Here is a 23,808-nt window from a genome sequence, read left to right on the forward strand (position 1 = left end):
ATCCATCAATAAACTTTGAGCACCTACTGTCTTTAGGATTGTGCTAAGACTTGGGGATACAAAAAGAGTCAACATGCAATCACTTCCATCAAGGACTCACCATCTAACGGAGGAAATTATATGCAAACAAATCATACAAAGTAAGCTATATATGGAACAACTAGGAGATGATTAACAGGAAGACACTAGAATTAAGTGTTGAAGACTTTGTAGAATGTGAGATTTTAGTTAAAATTTAAAAGAAACCAGAGAGAGAGGTCATTGTGGGGAAAGCATTCCAGGAATGGGGAGAACCAAAGAGAAGAGGTCTTGTTTAGAGGCTGGCATCACTGGACTGAGAAGTAAACATTGGGGAGTGAGGTGATTAGAAAGGAAGAAGGAGGTTATGTTTTGAAGGACACTGAATATCAATGAATATTTGCTCCTGAAGACAATGGAATCCCAAGAATTTATTAAGTAGAGGGTGATACAATCAGACCTGCACTTTAGAAAGATCACTTTGGTAGCTGAATGGAGGATGGATTGGAGTAAGGAGTGACTTGGGCCAGGCAAACCCACCAGCAGCTATTGGGATAATCCATGTGGAGGGGATGAAGGTCTTTACCAAGATGGTGACCATATCAGAGAAGAGAAGGGGGCATATTGGAGAGAGAATGCAAAGGTAAAATTGACAGCTCTTAGCTACAACTAGCCTGGATATGGCGGGGTAAGAGATAGTGGGATATCCAAGCTGTGAGTCTGAGGCACTAGGAGGAAGGTGTTACCCTCAACAACAATAAGGAAGGAGAGGGAAAAATTGGGGGGCAAAGATGTTTTAGATGTTGAGTTGATGTCTACTGGACGTTCAGTTCAAGGTGTCTGAAAGGTAGTTGGAGAAGTGAAATTGGAGGTCAGCAGAGAGACTGGGGCAGAATAGGTAGATCTGAGCATTATCCATGTCCATTCTTTTATCTACTGTACCACCTACTGAAAGGAAATATTTAAAACAAATATTTTTTTCCTTTTTTTTTTTTGCAAGGCAAATGGGGTTAAGTGGCTTGCCCAAAGCCACACAGCTAGGTAATTATTAAGTGTCTGAGGCAGGATTTGAACTCAGGTTCTCCTGACCCCAGGGCAGGTGCTCTATCCACTGCACCACCTAGCCACCCCTTAAAACAAATATTAATATAGAAATAACAAGTAAAAAATGACAGTGATGACATTTCTATAGCTCTGTTACACACCGAGCATTACAATCATTGTTTCATTTAATATTTGCAACAACCCTGGGAGGTAGGTTATCACCATTTTACAGATGAGGAAACTGAGGCAAATAAGGGATAAGTGATTAGCCCAGAATCATATAGTAACTAGTAAGTGTGAATTGACATACACAAAATAATAAAATGCAGACAGACCTTAACAGGTATTTTCTTAGGCTCTACAAACTAGATTACATTTTCCCTTGATTCAGAAGAACCAGAAAGAAAAAGTACATGGACGGCCTATTTTTTTTAACATTAATCATCCATGGATGCTACACTTCCATGTGTTAAGATGAAATCTTAGGAAGGGTTGGTGAATAGCTTACAGCTGATAGATCAACTTCTCATACCTTTGTATTTTTACTTGAGAATCCTGATTTGTCCCTCCTAATGGAGTACTCTCTGTTAAGGTTGTCTATTTTAGATCTAAGAAAATCTCCTTTTTTCCTCAGTCATCTTAGGTGAATTTTCATAGAAGACTTAAGACCCAAGTCTTTCTGTAACTGCTTTGTGGTAACTAAGTAAAAATTATATTAATAAAATCAATTCTATTCTTTGACCACAAATTCACCTTTTGTGACCACCTCAAAAATGATCATAAAAAGAAGTTATCTAGCCTTCAGTTTATCCATAAAATAAAAAGAGTTGGAGTATAGAATTTTATATTGTGTGTGTGTGTATATATATATATATATATATATATATATATATATATATAATATATATATATATATATATATATATATATATATATATAAAGCTAGCAGTAGGAAATGGAAATTCACAGTTTCATATGAAGCTGCTTTTGTGCTCTATGTGTATGGAAATGCTTTTTTTGGTGTTTAAGTTCAGAATATTTTTTTTTAAATAAAGGGATTGAACTAAATGACCTCTACAGTGCCAGCTAATAAAAGACTCATCTCTGCCTTAAACACAAATCCATTGCTACTACTGGGAAATCATTATTCAAAGTTCATTCCCTATGGACAGCAGACCAAAAACATCCTCCCAGACTAAAGATTTGATGTGCTCCTGCTTTTCTATCAATTAGTAAGGTCAATTTTGAGTTTGCAGAAGCTAGTCTTAAAGGCTGCCTTGCCTAAGCCATGAGGTCAAAGGGGCTTTGCTCAGACAACCCTCCTCAATATTCTTTAATGTCCCTGGATGAATGGATGGATGCATAGGGCTCTCACCCTCCTATCTAAGACTGCAGCTGTTATGAGCTGCCTAGGCATAATATCTACTTCAGAGACAAATTGCACTATTGGAACATTGGTATATAGACACATTCCATTTTACCTCCTATAAAAATTACCCAAAGGTCACTTTAAGTTGCATGACCTCTCTGGGTCTCAGTTTCCTCATTCATAAAATGAAAATGTTGGTTGGATCTGATCATCTCTAAGCACCTTTAAATTTCTAAAAGTTATGCTGCTTCTTTTAAAAATAGCTCAAAGGAATCAAATTAGGTCAAGAAACATTTATTAGACACCTACTATACCAGGACAGTGCTAAGCTCTAGAGATGAGAGACAGTAAAATCATCAATTTTAGCAGAACTACTTCCCCTCCACCCCGACATATATACACACAAACACACATATACACCCCTTGTCAAAGTGAAGGGCATAATTTAATTTAGGAAAGCACATCTCTCACCTTCTCTACCCATTTCTTCCAATCCCTTTCAAGTAGTTTTTTTCTTTCTTCGCAGTAAGCTCTGGGATTTGATGGATTTGGGGGTTTGATGGATTTTTTCCTCTAGAGATCTGTTCTCTGTGCATTGGGAGAATCTACAGCCCTGACTTTCATGTCTGACTTTGTCCATTAGTCATGGAATTTTGAGGAAGGTATTCAGTTCTTTGCCAATGCTCAGGAGTAGAAAAGGTACATGGGAGCATAGATTTAGAACTAAAAGGAACCTTCAGTGGTCACTGAGTTCAACCCCCTTCATTTTACTGATAAAGAATTGAGGCTTACAGAGATGGGCTGACTTTCCCAAAGTAATGACATAAGTAGTAGGTCAGGACTCAAACCCAGGATTTCTAACCCCAACCTCAGCATTCTTTTAACCACCCCAGGTGAGGATCAGGCAGAGTATATAAGATTGGTGTGAAAGGCAACTCAAGGACTATGAAGTCTTCTCTAAAAGGCACAACTGAAGTCCTCATCAAAGGGTGCTACTGGCACAATGCTGCCATAACTTATGCCATTCAAGAGCTGACTTTATGTCCTCTCCTCCAAGAACTTGGGCTTGGTTAAGATAGCTGAATTGATCATTAATGTATGAAATCATGAAACAGGGGAAGGCACAGTTGGTTCTTTGGGTATGCACTGAGAAAGACCACTGGCAATGGGAATAAGATGGCAAAACACTTTAATAATTACAGTTAAGGGGAAAAGCAATAAATAAAATACAAAGACCAATAGTGGAAAGGAGGATTGGATATAGAGGCTTACATAAGGGCTAGGAAATATTATGGTGAAGCAAGGCAGGAGGCATTAAGGAAGAGCATGGAGAGGGATGAATTACATAACCAAAGACTAGAGTTGGGAACACTTACACAGCATAAACCCTTAGGAGACTGACCACTCTTTTCTCTAGAAGAACAGGATTCAATGCCTAATTCTACCCACTGGCTAGTCATGTAACCTTGGGTAACTCATTTAATCTGGGCCTCAATTTCTACACCTATAAAATGAGAGGTTTGAATTTGGTAGATGACCTCAAGGTCCCTTCTGGTGCTGAATAATGATTCTATGACCTACAGAACTAATAATAGCTAGACAAGTAAGATCTCATTTTACCCTCACCACCTGGGAGGAAGGTTCTGTTATTATCATTCCCATTTTACAGATGAGGAAATGGAAGTAGCTAGAGGTAGAATGGTTTCCCTAGGATCACACAGCTATTAAAGATCTGAGGTGATTTTAACTGAGATCTTAATTGACTCTAGATCCAGAGCCCTTTCTCTCCACTGTGACCCTAGCTACCCAGGATATCAGCATGACAGCCTTTCAGATCCTTGCAAACCTCTATTCATGAACCACCCATATCTTTTAGGAAGGTTGAATATTCTTAATTCCTTCAGCATCTATCATCTCCCTCACCCTGCTGGTCAATCTCCACCAGACCTACCCAGCCTGTCAATGTTCTTTCTGTTTACACAGATTATAATAAAATTTCATCTCTATGCAGAATGCTTTAAGGTTTGCAAAGACATGCAGTTGCCCTATTCATACAATACAGCTAGTAAGAATGAAGCCAAGATTACAATTGAAAGCATGTGATATTAAGACCGGTTTTCTTTCCACTACACCCAGCATCTCATCCTATGCTGTTATCAGTCAGGGCAAAAACCCCAAAATGGCAAGGAGGCATGGAAGGAAAGACTGGGACAACATCTCTTCTCAAAGTCATTGGTTGAACTCAAATTTCTGGCTGACAAAGGAAACAAGATTGGAAGCTCCTCAAATAGAAATTGAGCATCCATGATCAAAGTCATGGGAGAACATAATACCCTTTCAGGTTTAAGTCCTATTTATAAGAGTATCAAATGAGATAACATGTAAAGAGCTTTTCAAATCTTAAAAATGCTCTATACATAAGTGCTATTGTTATAGGATTTCTTCCATGTTTCCTCTAAGACTGAAGATGACTTTTAGTTTAGTACGATCTTTAGTGGAGATGGGTCCTAGAGAAAAGTGTGGTCATTTTAAGGGTGGAAAAACGTCATTTGCGCTTGAAACAAATCCCCACAAACATGTCTTGTGGATAGATATCCTATATTAAATTCAAGTTAAAATGAAGTTGATAAACTTGACATTCTTGGTACATGTTCTTATACCCACAGGGTCTGAGGTTATTCTTGGTTCCTCTGAGTTGAGCTCTGGCTGTCCTCCGAGCTGGAGGACCATTTCACAATCTCTCCCATCTGGAAGAATGGAAGATACAAAGAATGTTATAAGAGTTGTGAGCAGGAAGGTATGACCCCCAGGATCATGACAATAGCAATAATAACTCACATTTGTATGGCACTTTAAAGTCAGCCAAGTACATGATGTACTTCAACTTATTTTGCCTTTTGCTACCTTTGTGAGACTGGTATTATGGGCATTATCATTCCCATTTAAAAGATGAAACAGGTGAGGTTTAGAGAAAATAGGTGTCTTGCCCAGGATTACACAGTTAATAAGCACTACAGGTAGGCTTTGGGTCTGGTATTCCTGATACCAAGACCATTCACTATGACCTACAGTGTCTTGAGATCTAAGACTGCCAGATCTAGTTTATTCTAGTACTGCTGAGGTAATAATGGAACATTCAAATAGAAATATCCTTAGGTGGGAAATAGGAGATTGGAGCTTTGCTAAGAGGTTGGTGACTCTTTGAACTCTTTGGATTGTTAAGTATAATCTTAGAATTGGATATTTTCACCCTGATTCCAGAATGGCTTTACTCCAGTTTCAATTTCAATAACCATTTACTAAGTCAGTGACCAATCTTTACTCCAGAGGACTAATGATGTAAACTATTTCTCTCTCTTTTCAGAAGAGAGACAATGAACTTCCAGTGGGATATGAAGGATATCAGATATGATTTGCTTTTGATTTTCTTTAGGCTATTTTATAATTCATCAGTATTATTGCCCTAGTTGTGCTTCAAAATTTCTCTGTTACAAAATGGTCAAATAAACATTTCCTCTAGATAAAGAATTTTAGGGTCTATGGGTGAGAAATTATATACATCAGTATGAGACCCTGGACAAGACTATAAGCCATTCTCTGCTTTAGCTTCCTCATATAAATAAAGGGGATAATGATATCTGACTCAACATTATTACTTTATGTAGTTATTATGAGAATCAAATATTATGCTATTGTTCATGTAAAGCATTTTGCAAACTTTAAAGTGCTCTATAAATGTCTATGAAGATGAGGATGGTATTTATTTATTTATTACTTGCCTAATATGTGCCAGACTTATTAAATGCTAGGGATAAAAAGAAAAGCAAAAGACAGTCCCCACTCTCAAGGAGCTCCCAGTGAAGGTGTAGAGACAATATGCAAAAAAACTATGTATCCCGTTATACAGGATAAATTGGAGGTAGTCTAAGAAGAAAGGCACTATAATAAAGGAAAATTGGAATGAAGGTTTTTTCAAAAGAAGGGAATTGGAAGTCAAAGAAGGCAGGAAAAACAGAGATGAGGAGAGCAAGCCCAAGAAAAATGGGCAGGAGATGACATGTCCTGTATGAAGAATGGCAAGGAGACCAGCGATACTGGATCGTGGAGGTCATGAAAGGAAGTAAAGAAATAATATTGATGATAAATTTTAAAAATCATTGATAATAATGATTTACTGTGTCTTAGTGTAACAGGAACATTTTCTAGACCATTTTTTCTCACCTATCCCTGAGTATTTCTTTCTCTTGTTGTTCTCCATACCTTCCCTTCTCACCTTTGTTACCTCATATCTTTGGAGTTCATATCCTACTCAGCTTTATGTTCCCAAACTCATCACCACCATTACTCTCCTCCTGTGCCTCATGTTTGAACAAAATCAGACTCTCCCTCTGTTGATTTCTTTTCAACATTTGTTAAGGCAACTCACTCCTCTGTTTCTTTTTTTTATAATGGTTAGAAGTTAGTTTTTTAAATACATTAGGATATGCTCCAAATCAATGGGAATGATTAACAATTCAAGCATAATTAAAATCTAGCTGTTTGCAAATTCTCATCATTTCACCCAGCTTTTCATTCTTTTTAAATAGAATTTTATTTTTCAATAAAATGTATTTTTGATACTAATTTTTCATAATCTTGAGTTCCAAAATTTCTCCCTCTCCTCCTTCCCTAAAATGGTAAGCAATTTATTATAGATTATATATGTGCAATCATGTAGGATATATTTCATATTAGTTATGCTGTGAGAGAAGAAACAGTCTAAAATAAGAAAAACAATAAAAAATAAAGTGAAAATTGTATGCTTTGATTCGGATTCAGATTTCATCAGTTCTTTCTCTAGAGGTGGATAACATTTTCTGTCTAGAGTCCTTTGTGGAAGCATCTTGGCCCATTGTATGACTGAGAAGAGCTAAGTCACTCATAGTTGATGGTAACATAACGTTGCTGCCATTATGCAAAACATTCTCTTGTTTTTGCTCACTTCCCTTTGAATCTCTTCTTGAAAATCTAACTTTTATGTTACCTTGGATCAGCTTCTACCTCTCTGACCTCCTTTCTTTGAAAACCTCTCCTAGTTCTTTCCATTTCTAGACACAATCTTTGGCTCTTTGATTATCACTCTTCAGACTCAACCTTAAGAGCAGGTCTTAGTCTCAGCACCTTTTTATACTATTAAAAATTATTGAGGACTCCAAGGATCTCTGTCTTATGTGGGTACTAATTAGAAAGTAAAAGTCTCATCAATATTATGAGGAAAATAGAGTTGACCTCTTGGTCCCTCAGAAGTCCTCAGATCATACTTTGGGAATGCCTGCTTTAGAGAAATTATGGTTCCTGCTGATCTCAATTCTTGTCACTCCCAAGATGATGCATCCCAAACCTACAACCTCTTAGCAAAGCTCCAATCTCATATTTCCCACCTAAGGATATTTCTATTTGAGTGTTCCATTATTACCTCAGACTCATAATGTCTAAAATTAAACTCAATTTTTTCACTCTTCCTTATCACCCTCATAATTGATTTTCTTTTCCAGCTTCTCCATTTCTTTTCTTTTTCTTTTTTTTTTTTTTAGGTTTTTGCAAGGCAAACAGGGTTAAGTGGCTTGCCCAAGGCCACACAGCTAGGTAATTATTAAGTGTCTGAGACCGGATTTGAACCCTGGTACTCCTGACTCCAGGGCCAGTGCTTTATCCACTACGCCACCTAGCCACCCTGAGCTTCTCCATTTCTATCATTGACATCACTATACTTCCAAGCTTCCAGAATCAAAACTCTTAGAATCATCTTTTTAAAAAATTAAATGTTTCTTAAAAAAAAAAAACATTGAGCATCATTGCATCCAACTAATCAATACAGTGCTACAAGGTCCATCTGATAAATGAGGAAACAGGCTGAGAATGGTCAAGTGGTTTCTCAGAGTCACACAGGAGTCAATATCTGAGATAGGATTTTAACTCTGCTCTTTCTGAGTCTGAATCCAGCATGCTATCCATTGTTCACCTAGCTTCTTTGCTTGCTAAACTTGCTTAGTAACTATTTAAATTTAAATCAATTTTTATCAACATATTAAGTATTTTAAGAACTTTTCAGTTGCTCTTTCTGTCCTTATCCAGATTTTTCATTTTCTCTCACTATAACCAATATTTTCATTATATATATATATATTAACCAGTATAAAGGAATATCTATGCATATATGTATATGTATGTTTATATATCTATATACATAGGCATACACATATGTGTCTAAATTTATACATGTCTGAATTTATATATTTATATATGAATTTATACAAGTGCATGTATGTGTGATGCATCTACTTCCACCTTTTCATTGTATCTTATTTCATAAAAGTCTTTCCAAATTTCTCTACTTTATTTATACTTGTTCTCAATGGCATTATCAGATTATGTTACTTTAATGTAATGATTAACTTGCCAATAAAGCTACCCATTCTTGTATATTAGAACTTTTAGTTTCATTCCTTCCTCCATCTTTCACTTTCTTCCCTTCTTTCCTTTCTTCTTTCCTTCCTTCTTTTTGCCAGATTCCCATGCCAAGACCACTCCCCTCTTTTTATTCTCTCTATTTTACTTTTAGGAGACATCCAGTTTTCCAAGCTCAGGGCATCCTGAATGCTACTGTCAGATGAAGTTTTCTATAACCTATAACATTGCTATAAAATGGCTAAGAAAGCAAGCTCCTTGAGAACAGGGCTCTAGGACAGTGCCTGGCACATAGGTGAGGCTTAGTAAATGATTGTTTTTTGATTGGTTCATCAGTATAAAGGAATAAGTACCAAGCTTGGAATGAAGAAAGTTTCTTTCTCTCTCTCTCTCTCAAGCTTGTGATTGATCTTAAACTCAGTGAGCCATAGTTTTCTTATCTGTAAATTGAGATGGTTATGCTAGGTGATCTCTAAAGCCATTTCCAGCTCTAACACTCAACAATTCTATGATTCTCCAACTTTTGGTATTATCTACAACTTCCCATTACCTTTGGGTATTATCTAAACTACCGTCTTATTAAAAATGTTTCCCATCATTTGACGTCACCATGCCTCTCCAGTTTTTATTCCCATATGAATTCTCTATTCCAATCAAGTTTGTCTCCTTGTTGTCCCTCCCACTCCTCTTGTTCATTCTTGTTTTCTTTCAAGTTACTTCCCATTTCTGGGTTTCATTTTCACATCTATAAAATGAGAGAGCTGAAATAGATGACCTCGGGGGTTCATTTTAAGACTCCTACCTTCCCTTCCCTCAAGCTACTCTTCCTTCATTCCCTTCCCTCTTTCTGCTTATTCAAATACTTATCACCCTTGAAGATTCATTTTAAGTCATAACTCCTTCATGAAGCCTTCTGTATGTTACATCTCTCTTTTCTAAATACTTACCCTCATAATGAGATTAGATCTGAACTAGTAATCCATTCATTGTAAATTTTTTCCCTTATGATAATGACCCAATGTACTGAGGGCTCTAGGCTAACAAAATCCTGAACATACCAAAGAAGGCAGCATGATATAGCAGTAGACATCAAATGAAACAACCTAGTCTCAAGAGATAGAATAATAGGATTTCAGCATCAGATGTTATTTCAGTGGCCATCTAAGTCCAGATTTACATAAAAAAGAAACCTCCTTACAATATATTGAGAAGTGGTCATCCAATCTTGGTTTATGGAACTTCATTAAAGGGGAAAGCCACTACCTTGAAAAGTCAACTTTTTGCACTTGGGGTATAATTCAATTAGGAAGTGTGTCCCAATATCAAGCACAAATTTGTCTCTTTGTAACTTTCACCCATTTTTCCTAGTTATACCTTGAGGTCAAGCAAAAGAAATGTAATCCCTCTTCATTTTGATAGACTTTCAAATACTCAGACACTTATTACTTCCTGCCTAAGTTTTCTATTCCCTAGTCTAAACACTCCTGCTTTCTGCAAGCCAAACTCACATGACATCAACTCAAACCCTTTACCTTTTTGGATGTCGAAATTTGGAACTCTTTTCCTTATCAATATCTTTTGAGTCCCTAATTAACCAGACTCCATATAGGTTCTGATCAGGTGAGAGAAGAATAAAACTAGCATCTCCCTATTCTTGAGCACTCTGTCTCTCTTAATACAGCTTAAAATTACATTCCCTTATTTGGCTGTCATATCCAATCCTGGCAAGCCACTTGGCTCTGTTTCCTCTTCTGTCAAAAACAAAGAATAATACCTACACTACCAACCTCACAGGAAATTGTTTTATAAACTTCAAAGCACTGTACACATGGAAGCTAAAATAATTGGAAAGATCATTCTATCATAAATATATTGTTCCAGATACTTGCCCTTCAAAAAGGGAAAGGAAAGCAACACAAGTGAGGATAGAGGTTGAGTTGGCTATTCTAATATACCTTGGGGGAATGGCCTGATTTGACCTTGTCCTAGGGGGCAGGGAAGGACCAATGGGAATTTTTCCTCTGGATTATGCCAGCACTCCTGGTCCAGGGTAGAGAACCAGACAAGTGGTATATGAAGAATTTTTGTTATTTTATTAACAACTCTGTTCAACTCTGTACAAAGCATTGTAGATACAAAGTAATGATGAAGTCCCTGCCTTATTCTGATAGGTCATAAAAACCATCATGTCAGACGAGGAAAGTGGTGAAAAAGGTCTACATATGAAGTCTCAAAGAGGTTTATTAATTGGGTCTCAAATCCAAAAAGACCTCTTGGAAGAGCTTGAAAAGGATTTTAAAAACCAAAAAGAGAGGAAGAAGAAAAATTGATAAAGTAAATGAGAGTCATGTAGAATTATGAAAAATTGAATGAAGAAAACAGCTTTAAAAGTAAAATTGACCAATTGGAAAAAGAAATAAACTCATCTAAAAGTAAAATTTACAAACTGGAAAAGTAAATGTGAAGTTAACCAAAGAAAATAAAACCCTAAAAATTAGAAATGAACAAAGGGAAACTAATGACTCTATCTATGGGGCACCAAACTTCTATCAAATAAAACCAAAAGGCTGAAAAAAATAGAAGAAAACTTAAAAGTACATTTTGGGGGAAATGCCTGACTTGGAAAATATATCCAGGAGAGATAATTTATGAATTATAGGTCTACCTGAAAGTAATGATCAGAAAAAGAACCTGATCAATTATCTTCTAGGAAATTATCATGAAAAACTGCCCTAATATCCTAGATCAAGAAAATTAAATAGTTCTTGAAAGAATCCATCAATCACCTCCAGAAAGATATTCCAAATTAAAACTTCCAAAAAAAGGCAATCAAATTTCATAATTCTCAGCTAAAAGAGAAAATACTGCAAGAAGTCAAAACAAAGCAATTCAAATGCCAGGGAGCCACTGTCAGGATTATGCAAAACTTATCAGTTTCAACATTAAAAAATCAGAGAGCCTGGAATATGATATTCTGGAGGGCAAAGGAGCTTGGATTACAACCAAGAATCAACTACATTGCAAAATTCAGTACTTTTTTTTCAGGAAAATAGAAGACTTTTTAATTTATTGATTGTTTTATTTATAAGTATTATATCATAATCCATACCAACATCCTCTGTCCAAGTACCCTCCCCTCAACTGTACCATGAAAAACAATGAAGCATCATCATATTATATATGCATGATAAAATTATAATCAATTTATACCCATCCTCTATTTCTAAGTACCTTTCCAAGAATCTCCAACAGAAATACAATCTCTACAGTTAAAAGTTTGATCATATCACAGTCAATTTTCTACCCACACCCTCTGCCTAAGTAATGCTATTGGTTAATCTGATTTTAAGGAAGAAAACTGAATTATTAGTATCAAAAAAAGGATGAACTCACCCCACCAATGAAGAGGAAATTAAAGTAATAATTTGGAATTATTTTGCCCAACTGTATGCCAATGAATCTGACAATATAAGTGAAATATAATTACAAATATATAATCTACCAAGATAAACAGAAGAGGAAATAAAATACTTAAGTAACTCCATTTTGGAAAAAGATATTGAACAAGTCATCAATAAACTCCCTAAGAAAAAAATCTCTGGGGTCAGATGCATTTATAAATGAATTCTACTAAACATTTGAAATACAATTGCATCCAATTATGCATAAACTATTTGAAAAATTAGGTGGAGTTCTGCCAAATTCCTTTTATGACCCCAACATGGTGCATATGTACCAGAAAATCTAAACAAACGAATTTATAAACCAATCTCCCTATGAATTTTAATATAATTTTTTTTAATTTGGCAAAAGGATTACAGCCAGTTACAACAAGGTTAATACTAAGTATGCAGGGTTGGTTCAATATTAGGAAAACAATCAGCATAATTGACCATATCAATAACAAACCTAACAGAAAGCATATGATTATTTCAACAGATGCTGGAAAAACTTTTAACAAAATACAGTACCTATGTTCTGCTATGTTCTCTAAAGTTTTTTTAATAGGAATAAATGGAATATTTCTTAAGTTGATAACTAGTTTCTATCTAAAACCATCAAAAGAATTGTATGCAATGGGGATAAACTAAAAGCATCATAGGGTAAGATGAGGGTTGAAACAAGGATGTCCATTATCAGTTCTATTATTTGATATTATATTATATTAGAAATATTAGATTTAGCAATAAGAAAAGAAAGAGAAATGGAAGGAATTAAAATAGGCAATGAGAAAAAGACATTCTCACTCTTTGTAGATGATGGTACACTAAACAGAACCCTAGAAAATCAACTAAAAAATCTGAAACAATTAACATCATTAGCAAAATAGCAGGATATAAAATAAACCCACATAAATTATCAGTTTTTCTATATATGACCAACAAAGCCCAACAGCAAAAGATAGAGGGATTCCATTTAAAGTAACAGTAGACCACATAAAACTCTTGGGAATCTACCTCCCAAGACAAACCCAGAAACTATATAAATACAATTACAAAACACTATTCATCAAATAAAGTCAGATCTAAATAATGAGAAAAAATATCAGTTGCTCACAATTAGGCCAAACTAATAAAATACAAATGACAATTCAACCCATATCAATTTACCTATTCAGTGGCATACCAATCAAACTACCAAAAACTCTTTTACAGAGCTAAAAAATAGTAACAAAATTCATCTGGAGCAACAAAAGATCAAGAATATAAAGGGAATGAATGAAAAAAATTATAAAGGAATATGATCCAGCTATACTAAATATAAAATTATATTATTAAGTAGTAGCTATCAAAACTGTCTGGATCAATACAATAGATTAGGCATAAAAGAAACAGTAGTAAATGACTATAGTAAACCATTGTTTTCTAAATCCAAAGATTCCAGCTTCTGAGATAAGAACTCACTATTTGACTGGGAAAATTTGAAAATAATAATGGCAAAAATTAGGCATGAACCAACATCTCACACTCTAAACCAAGATAAGGCCAAAATGGGTTCAGGATTTAGATATAAAGGGTGATACCAACAAGTCAATTAGGAGAGCAAGGAACAGGTTGTTCGTCATATCTATGGAAAGGGGAGAATTTTATAACCAAACAAGAGATGGAAAACATTTTAAATTGCAAAGTGATAATTTCAATGACATTAAACTGAAAAGATTTTCCACCAAAAAAGCAATGCAACCAAGATTAGAAGGAATACAGAAAGCTGAGAAGCAATTTTCACAGCTAGTGTTTCTGATAAAGGATTCATTTCTAAAATATATCTAAAACAGTCATATTTATAAGAATACAAGCCATTCTCCAATTGATAAATGGTCAAAGGATATGAACAGGCAATTTTCAGATGAAGAAATTAAAGTTATCTGTAATCATAAAAATGCTCCAAATAATTATTAATTAGAGAAATACACATTAAAAAACTCTGAGGTAACACCACACACCTATCAGATTGGTAAAATGACAATAAGGAGAATGATTAATGTGGGAGAGGATGTGAGAAAATTGGGTCGCTAATGAACTATTGGAATTATGAATGGGTTCAACCACTCTGGAGAGCAATTTTGAACTCTCCCTAAAGGACAATAAAACTCCATACCCTTGGATCTAGCAATACTACTACTAGGCCTATATCCCAAAGAGATCATAAAAAAGGGAGAAAGACTCACATGTACAAACATATTTCTAGCAGCACTTTTTATAGTGGCAAAAAGTGGAAATTGAACAGATGTCCTTGAATTGGGGAATGACTGAACAAGTTGTGGCATATGAATGTGATGGAGGACTATTGTTCTATAAGAAATCATGAACAGTTAGACTTTAGAAAAGCATAGAAAGAATTTCATGAATTGACACTGAGTGAGGAGAGTAGAACCATGATAACATTGCACACATTAACATCAACATTGTGAAATGACCAACTATGATGGATCATTTCAATGATCAAGGGAAAACATGAGAATCTGTTATGGAAAATGTCATCCATATTGGGGGAAAAACTATGGAGTCTGAATGTAGAGCAAAGCACATTCATTCTTTAAAATTTCTTTTATGTTTTTTTCTTTCATTTTCTTGGTTTTTTTCATCCCTTAGTTCTAATTCCTCTTTCAGAATATTACTACTATGGAAATATTGCTCTCTGTCATGGGGAGAGGGGAGGGAAGGGAGAGTTAGAAAAATGTGGAACTCCAAAAAATTGCAAAAGGATGAATGCTGAAAAGTATCATTGCATCAATTTAATCTTTAAAAATGTTTAAAGATCTCAGTATAGTCAATTTATTGAATTCATATTGATGAGATGGCACAAACAAAAATATATGCAAATAGCTAGATAGATCAATAGATAATGTTGTTCATCCTTCATTTTTTAAAAGTACCAATGATATCACAGGTGATATTTTTATTTGTACATGAGATAGCTATTTTGTTTTATTTTTTTTAACTCTAGCTACCTGCAAGAGTAAGTTTCAACATTTGCTTCCAAAACTTTGAATTTCACACTTTCTCCCTTCCTCCCACCTCAGTACATAGGATAGATAGATAGATAATGTAGGTTAAACTAAATCCAAAGATTTATAATAGCTTGGTCAAGAAAGCCAGAGATGTATCAAGAATAGTATATTATATATTGAATTGTATATTGAAATGGGTGTCAGAGAGGCTTTCCCCCAGACAACCCTTGGTTCCATTCTCCAAAGTCAGTATAGATTGATCCTTGACATATCCAACTAGGTACTTCTTCCACTGGAGGTTGGATATGAGGCACAAGTAAGAAAGGATGAAAGAATGGAATTGAGGCACCTACTTCTGTAGACAACTCTCAACCCTGAAGCTACTTGAGACAGTGATGACATTCATCACATTTCAATCATACTATTCCAAATCCCTTAATTTTACAGATGGGGAGAAAATCAAGGCTCTGGGAGCCTAAATAACTTGCCCAAAGTCATGCAGCTAATTGTCAGAAGTGGGATTTGAAGGTTGGATGAATTCTAAATCTCTAGTAATTTCTATTTTCTACTTTATTGTCATATGAAATTCGAGGAAGCTAGCAACTTTAGAACAATTCATTCACAACTTCTGACCAAGACAGTGGAGAGAAGCCAGGCATTGCCCTAAATTCTCCTGGCTTTCCCTAAGAACTAACATGAGTCAAGCCTCTTAACAGATTTTGGATCCACAGAACCCAGAGAAGAATGAAGGAGAATAGCATCTACCACAGGTCTGTCTCAGGGGAGTGTGGGCAAGTTGGGAGCAGAGAGCAGAGAGCTAGTGAAGGAGCAGTGAGGTGAGGGCAAGGAACTAACCTGAGATCAGCTGCAGAAGATTTGACTGTGTGCATGGTGAGTAGGAGAGTTCCAGCAAGGCTGGAGGGAGAGTTCCAGTGCAGCAAGAAGCAGGAAAGTTGCTCAGCTGGTTTGGAAGACCAGGGATTCAAGCTCCATATTTTCAGTGGAGTTCCTGTATTTCAGTTAAGTACTCCCCACCCCGGGCCTGTGGGAGAAAGTGACTTCCCACAACAAACACAGTAGCTACCACTCCACATCCCAGGCTCAGGTGTGGGCAATATATCTCCCTCACTGCTGAGTGAGGATTAAGGAGACATAATCAAGGTCACTGACACTCCAGAGAAAGTATCTAAGCATCCCCCAACTGATAGGCCCAGTTGGTGTTACCAAGCCTAGTGAGCAAAGCCTCTGGGGATTTCAACACCAAAGATCTGTGATCCAGACCCTCCCCACCCACAAGATCCTAGTAGAAAAGGGGGTCCATTGAAAAGCTACCTTAAAGACCAAGATCCTAACTGAGAGATCTAGAATTTCTGAGGTGAATATGAATTGGTCTCCAGCCCAGAAAGACTTCTTAGAAGAAATCAGGAAAGAGTTTAAAAATCAATTGGAAAAACTGGGAAAAGAAACACAAGAGAAAATTATCATCTTGCAACAAGAAAATGAAAATAAAAATGGAAAAGTACAAAAAGAAATTAATTCTCTCAAAACCACAATTGGGCAAATGGAAAACTCCTTCAATAAACAGAATTGATCAATTGGAAAAGGAGTTGCAAAAGGAAAATGAAGAAAATTCTTCGTGGAAAATAATGACTTCCTGAGACATAAAAAATCTGTTCAACAAAATTTTAAAAATAGAAATGTAAAATATCTCATCAGCAAAACTGACCTGGACAATAGATCCAAGAGAGACAACCTAATAATCATTGGGATTCCTGAAATAATTGAGGATTTTTTTAAAAGTCTGGATAGATACTTCAGGATATAATGAAGGAGAACTCCCCTGATAGCATGGAACCAGAGATCCCCTCCTGAAAGAGATCCCAAAATGAAAACACCAAGGAACATTGTGGCCAACTTCCAGAGCTATCAGATAAAAGAAAATCCTGCAAACAGCCAGAAAGAAACAATCTAGATACCAAGGAGCCACAGTAAGTATTACACAGGACCTGCTACATTGAAGGGATCAAAGCTGCCTGGAATATGATATTCCAAAGAGCAAGGAAGCTTGGAATGCAGTCAAGAATTCACTATCTGACAAAACTGAGCCTTCTGTTCCAGGGGAGTAGATGAACATTTAAGCAAAGAGTAGACTTCCAACTTTTCTTGATGAAAAGACCAGAGTTAAATAGTTGGACTTTAAATAGGAGACTCAAGAGATACAAGAAAAAGGAAAAAAGGGAAAAGAAAAAACTGCCATCCAATAAAATGAAACTGGCTATATTCCCATCTGGGAAAAAGATTCTCATAACTCTTGAGAATTGAAACACTACTATAGAGGATATAAGGGGGCAAACACACTGAAAGAGGTGGTAATTAGAAGCAAAATACTGGGGAATATGGATAAGGGGGAAAAGGGGGAAAATACCAACAGAGGGAAGATAGCATGGAGGGCAATAAGTTTGAATGTGAATGGGATGAACTCTTCCATAAAAGGTAAGCAAATAGCAAAGTGGATTAAAAAAACAGAATCCTATGATATGCTGCTTATACAAACTCATTTGAAGGAGAGAGACACATATAGAGTAAAGGTAAAAGGTTGGAGCAGAATTATATTATGCTTCAGCTGAAGTGAAAAAGGCAGGGGTAGCAATCCTTATCTCAGACAAAAGCAGCTTCAAAATTAGGTCTCATTAAAAGACATAAGGTAGGAAACTATATCCTCCTAAATGGTACTATAGACAATGCAGTAATTTAAATACTAAATATGTATGCACCAAGAACTATAGCATCCAAATTCTTAGAGAAGAAGCTGAATGAGTTGCAGGAAGGCATAGACAACAAAACTCTGCTGATGAGAGACCTCAACTTGCCTCTCTCAGAATTAGATAAATCTAACCATAAAATAAACAAGAAGGAAGTTAAGGAGGTAAATAGAATGTTAGAAAAGCTAGACATGATAGACATTTGGAGAAAATTTAATGGGGATAGAAAGGAATACACTTTTTTTTCTGCAGTACATGGCACCTACACAAAGATTGACCATGTATTAGGGCATAAAAACCTCATAATCAAATGCAGAAAGGCAGAAATAGTGAATACTTCCTTCTCACACCATAATGCAATAAAAATAACATGCAATAATGGGCCATGGAGAGATGAACCTAAAACTAATTGGAAACTAAATAGCCTTATTTTAAAGAATAAATGGATCAAACAACAAATTATAGATAGAATTAATGATTTCATCCTAAACAATGACAATAATGAGACAACATACCAAAACTTATGGGATACAGACAAGGAATTTATTAGGGGACTTATTATTAATGCTTACATGAATAAAATAGAGAAAGAGGAAATTAATGAACTAAGTATGCAACTAAAAAAATTAGAGAAAGAACAAATTGACCCCTAATTAAATATCAAATTAGATATTCTAAAAATTAAAGGAGAAATTAATAAAATCAAATGCAAGAAAACTATTGAACTAATAAAAGCAAGAGTTGGTTTTATGAAAAAAATAAAACAGATAAATCTTTGATTAATCTGATTAAAAAAGAAAAAAGAAAACAAATTTCTAGTATCATAAATGAAAAAGGTGAACTCCCCACCAATAAGAAGGAAATTAAAGTAATAATTCAGAATTATTTTGCCCAACTGCATGCCAAAAAATTTGATAATCTAAGTGAAATGAATGAATATTTACAAAAATATAAGTTGCCCAGGTTAAATAAAGAGGAAATTAAATACCTAAATAACCCTATCTCAGAAAAAGAAATTCAACAAGTCATCACTGAACTCCCTAAAAAAAATCTCCATGAGGGATGGAAATTCAGAGAAGCCTGGAGGGATTTGCATGAACTGATGCTGAGTGAGATGAGCAGAACCACTTTACATACTAACAGCAACATGAGGGCGATGATCAACCTTGATGGACTCATTCATTACATCAGTGCAACAATCAGGGACAATTTGGGGCTGTCTGCAATGGAGAATACCATCTGTATCCAGAGAAGGAACTGTGGAGTTTGAACAAAGACCAAGGGCTATTTACCTTTAATTTAGGGGGGAAAACCTGATAGCTTATTGTCTGATCTTGCTATCTCTTATACTTTGTTTCTCCCTTAAGGATATGATTTCTCTCTCATCCCATTCAATTTGGATCAATGTATACCATGGAAACAAGACTGATAAATTGACTTCTGTGGGGGGTGGGGAGAGGGAAGTAAGATCAGGGGCAAATTGTAAAACTCAAAATAAATAAAATCTTTAAAAAAAATTTCCATGGCCAGATGGATTCACAAATGAATTAAGGAACAACTGGTTCCAACTCTACATAAACATTTTTTGGAAAAATAGGTGAAGACAGAACTCTGTCTAATACCTTCTATAACATCAATATGGTGCTGATACCTAAACCAGGAAGGGTTAAAATAGAGAAAGAAAATTATAGGCCAATTTCCCTATATGGATGCAAAAATCTTAAATAAAATCTTAGAAAATCAATTACAACAAGTTATTACTAGGATAATACATTATGACCAAGCAGGATTTATCCCAAGAATTCAGGGTTGGTTCAGTATTAGGAAAACTGTCAGCATAACTGACTATATCAATAACAAACCTAACAGAAATCATATGAGTATCTCAACAGATACTGAAAAAGCGTTTGACAAAATACAGCACCCATTCCTACCAAAAAACACTAGAGAGCACAGGAATAAATGGATTGTTCCTTAGAACAATAAGCAGTATCTATCTGAAACCAACAACAAGCATTATATGCAATGGGGATAAGCTAGTGGCATTCCCAATAAGATCATAGGTGAAACAAGGATACCTGTTATCACCACTATTATTCAATATTATATTAGAAATGTTAGCTTTAGCAATAAGAGAAGAAAAGGAAATTGAAGAAATTAGAGTTGGGAACGAAGAAACAAAACTCTCTCACTCTTTGCAGATAAAAAAATCATCTAAAAAACTAAAGATTATTTATTACCTTTAATTTTTTTTAAAGATTTTATTTGAGTTTTACAATTTTCCCTTACTTCCCTCCCCCACCCCACCCCCCACAAAAGGCAATTTACCAGTCTTTACATTGTTTCCATGGTATACATTGATCCAAATTGAATGGGATGAGAGAGAAATCATATCCTTAAGGAAGAAATATAACGTATAAGAGATAACAATATCATACAATAAGATACGTTTTTTTCCTAAATTAAAGGTAAATAGTCCTTGGTCTTTATTCAAACTCCAGTTATTTCTCTGGATACAGATGGTATTCTCCATCACAGACAGCTCCAAATTGTCCCTGATTGTTGCACTGATGGAATGAGTGAGTCCATCAAGGTTGACCATCACCCCCGTGTTGCTGTTAGGGTGTACAGTGTTTTTCTGATTCTGCTCATCTCACTCAGCATCAGTTCATGCAAATCCCTCCAGGCTTCCCTGAATTCCTGTCCCTCCTGGTTTCTAATAGAACAATAGTGTTCCATGACATACATATACCACAGTTTGCTAAGCCATTCCCCAACTGAAGGACATTTACTTGATTTCCAATTCTTTGCCACTACGAACAGGGCTGCTATGAATATTTTTGTACAAGTGATGTTTTTACCCATTTTCATCATCTCTTCAGGGTATAGAGCCAGTAGTTTACCTTTAATATTTTAAAAAATAGAATCTTATGTACTACATAATTTTGCTATCTCTAATATTTTATCTTTTACTCAAGGAAACATTCAATTTCGATCAATGCAATGGAAACAATGTAAAGATTATTAGATTGTCTTGTGTGTGGTGGGGGAGGGAGAGGGAAGGGAGGATGGGGGGGGTAGTATAAAATTCAAAACCTTACCCACAAAAAGATAAGTAGAAGCTGCTATTGTATATAATTGGAAAACAAATAAAATATTTATATAATAAAAAACAAAACAAAACAAAAAAATTGATTCTACTAAAAAAGCTCCTCTAGAAAAGTCAGATTTAAATGAAAACAAGATGAAAATTCAGACTGTGGGTTGGAGTCTATTTTGTGGTTTTCTATAGGGCAATAGTTCTCAGTTTTTTCCAGTGAGCAGATACCGATTTCAATAGGCAAAAACCAATCTAGCACAACCACTTACCCATCCACACAACCACACATGTGCACACACACACACACACACACACACACACACACACACACACAAGAAAACAGTGCCCCCCTCCAGTCCTTCCTAATAATCACTGGCACTAATATTGAAAGAGATGCCCAAATAATGTCTGTTTTTTATTAAGATTCATAAGTAAATTATTAATTCATTCCAGAAACAAAATATAAATGCTGTCATCTTAAATGCATTTGTCCTGGGGAAGACCACCCAAAGACCATCTGGAGGAGACTCAGAGGCCACATTATGATGGAGTTTATGGAGGTGGCTGCATAAACTATAGGGATAAAACTAGGAAGGCAATTTGGATTGGACAAAGGAAAAAGAACACATTTACTCCACAGTCAAAGACTTTGTGCTTAAATTCCTGTGTTGGAGTAGGCAAGTAACTTAACCTCCCTAGGTCTAAGTTTTCTCATTTGTAAAATACAGAAGCTGAAGTAGATGTCCTCTGGGGCTCCTTTCCACACTAGACCTATGATCTTTTGATATTACACTGAGGCAACAAATCAAGTTAAAGTGAAGGTCACCAGGTTTGGGATGTGGATTTCTGAGTGGGAGAACAGCTTCACTTTTTCCACAAAATGTAGCATTCCATTCAGAAAATATGAGTTTAGAATTTTTTTTAAAACCAGCAATATTATAAGTTCAAAGAACTTTGATAAAGCTATGATCAACTACTTTTCAAGAGAAATGATGACAATGTAGGAATTTATTTTCCTTGACTATGGACATTTATTTCAAGGATTTTGTCTTTTTTTCCCCAATGGAAGGGCGGATGGAGAGAAAATAGATTTTTTTTATTCATTGTAAAAATTAAATTAATTTTTTAAAAATTATCAAATGTTGGACTTAGTTTTTTTCACTTACATTATTGGTGTCATTGTATATATGTTTTTCTGCCTTCTGTTTACTTTACTCTGTATCTGAACCATGTTTTTTTAAATTTTTAATCAAATTAAAATTATCAATATTTTTAAATTTTAAATTTTTAAATTGAGAAAATTTATGAAAGTCTATACTAAGGCCTGCCATTTAATTCAACAAACATTAATTAAATATTGATGAGGTCAGAGGCAAAGGATTTAGGCTCAGGCATGAGGTCATAGAGCTAGAGCTAGATGGAATGTCAGAGTCCATGTAGAACAACAACTTTGTCTTACAGATGAAAAAACAGATTAAATGATTGGCTCAAGATCACACAACCAGGCAGTGAAGCCATACAACAGGTAATAGAGGGTCAGGTCTAGAATCAGGAAGATAAGTTCAAATCCAGTCTTAGATACATATTAGCGGAACTTAGACAAGCCATTTTTCCTCATCTGTAAAATGGGGATAATAATAATAGCAGCTAGCTTCAAGAATTGTTTCAAAGTGAAGCAACTAGGTGTTTCAGTGAATAGGGCACCAAATCCGGAGTCAGGAGACCTGAATTCAAATTTGATCTCAGATGCTGTGTGACCTTGGGCAAGTCACTTACCTAAGTAAAAACCAAAACCAAAAAAATTTATTTTGGGGGGGTCAAATGAGATAATTATAAAGAGCCAGAAGCTTGATTAGAGGCTATGAATGATGCCAAATCAATGCTTTCTCTACTGTATGGTAAGACATAAAGTTTATACAACAAGATACCTGCCTTCAGGGAACTTACAGTCTTCTTTCAGCTCATAGGGAAAATTTGGGAGAAATTAGTATCACTATTTGATCCCCAAACTTTCACTTTATATATGAGAGAATTGAAGCCCAGAAATATTCATGATTTTGCAAAGGTTAAGTGGAAAGTGTTAATGTACCAGCCACAAATGTCACGTGCTTATGTTCTATTGGAAGCAAATGTGCCCCCAAAAGGTCAATACAAAATGTACACAAATAGACATTGGGAGAACTAGGAAATGCTTCTGATGGGAAAAATTGGTTAAACTGAGCTTTAGTATGAACTAGGGAACTAGCTAGATGGCACAGTGGATAGAGTCTAGAGTCAGGAAAACTCATTGTCCTGAGTTCAAATCTGACCTTAGGCACTTATTAGCTGTGCATCCCTGGATGAGTCACTTAACCCTGGTTTGCCTCAGTTTCCCCATGTATATAATAAGCTGGAGAGAAAAATGACAAACCATTCTAGTATCTTTGCCAAGAAAGACTCAGATCAGGTCATAAAGATTCAGACACGACTGAAACAAGAAGAAATTTTAAGTGGAAAGCAAGGACATTCCAGGAAGCCCAATCAAAGTCATGGAGTTGGAAGATAGAGGAAGCAGCAAGTAATACAGTTTGGCTGTAGCCATAAAGTAGCATGCAAGAAATTTGCTAAGGGCCAAATT

General features: G+C 35.5%; 1 protein-coding gene across 1 annotated transcript in view; it reads right to left on the reverse strand.

Annotated features, from left to right (window-relative positions):
* Positions 1-5,010: 5,010 nt before the first annotated feature.
* The window catches only part of C3H4orf51 (chromosome 3 C4orf51 homolog), a 79,458-nt gene continuing 60,660 nt past the window's right edge, over positions 5,011-23,808 (reverse strand). The window contains exon 6 of the mRNA XM_074227436.1: positions 5,011-5,178. Coding sequence (XP_074083537.1) covers positions 5,107-5,178 — 72 coding nt within the window. The 3' untranslated portion in view covers positions 5,011-5,106. The remainder of the gene's footprint in view (positions 5,179-23,808) is intronic.

This window comes from Macrotis lagotis, chromosome 3, assembly GCF_037893015.1.
Source record: "Macrotis lagotis isolate mMagLag1 chromosome 3, bilby.v1.9.chrom.fasta, whole genome shotgun sequence".
In the NCBI taxonomy this organism is placed as follows: Eukaryota; Metazoa; Chordata; class Mammalia; order Peramelemorphia; family Peramelidae; genus Macrotis; species Macrotis lagotis.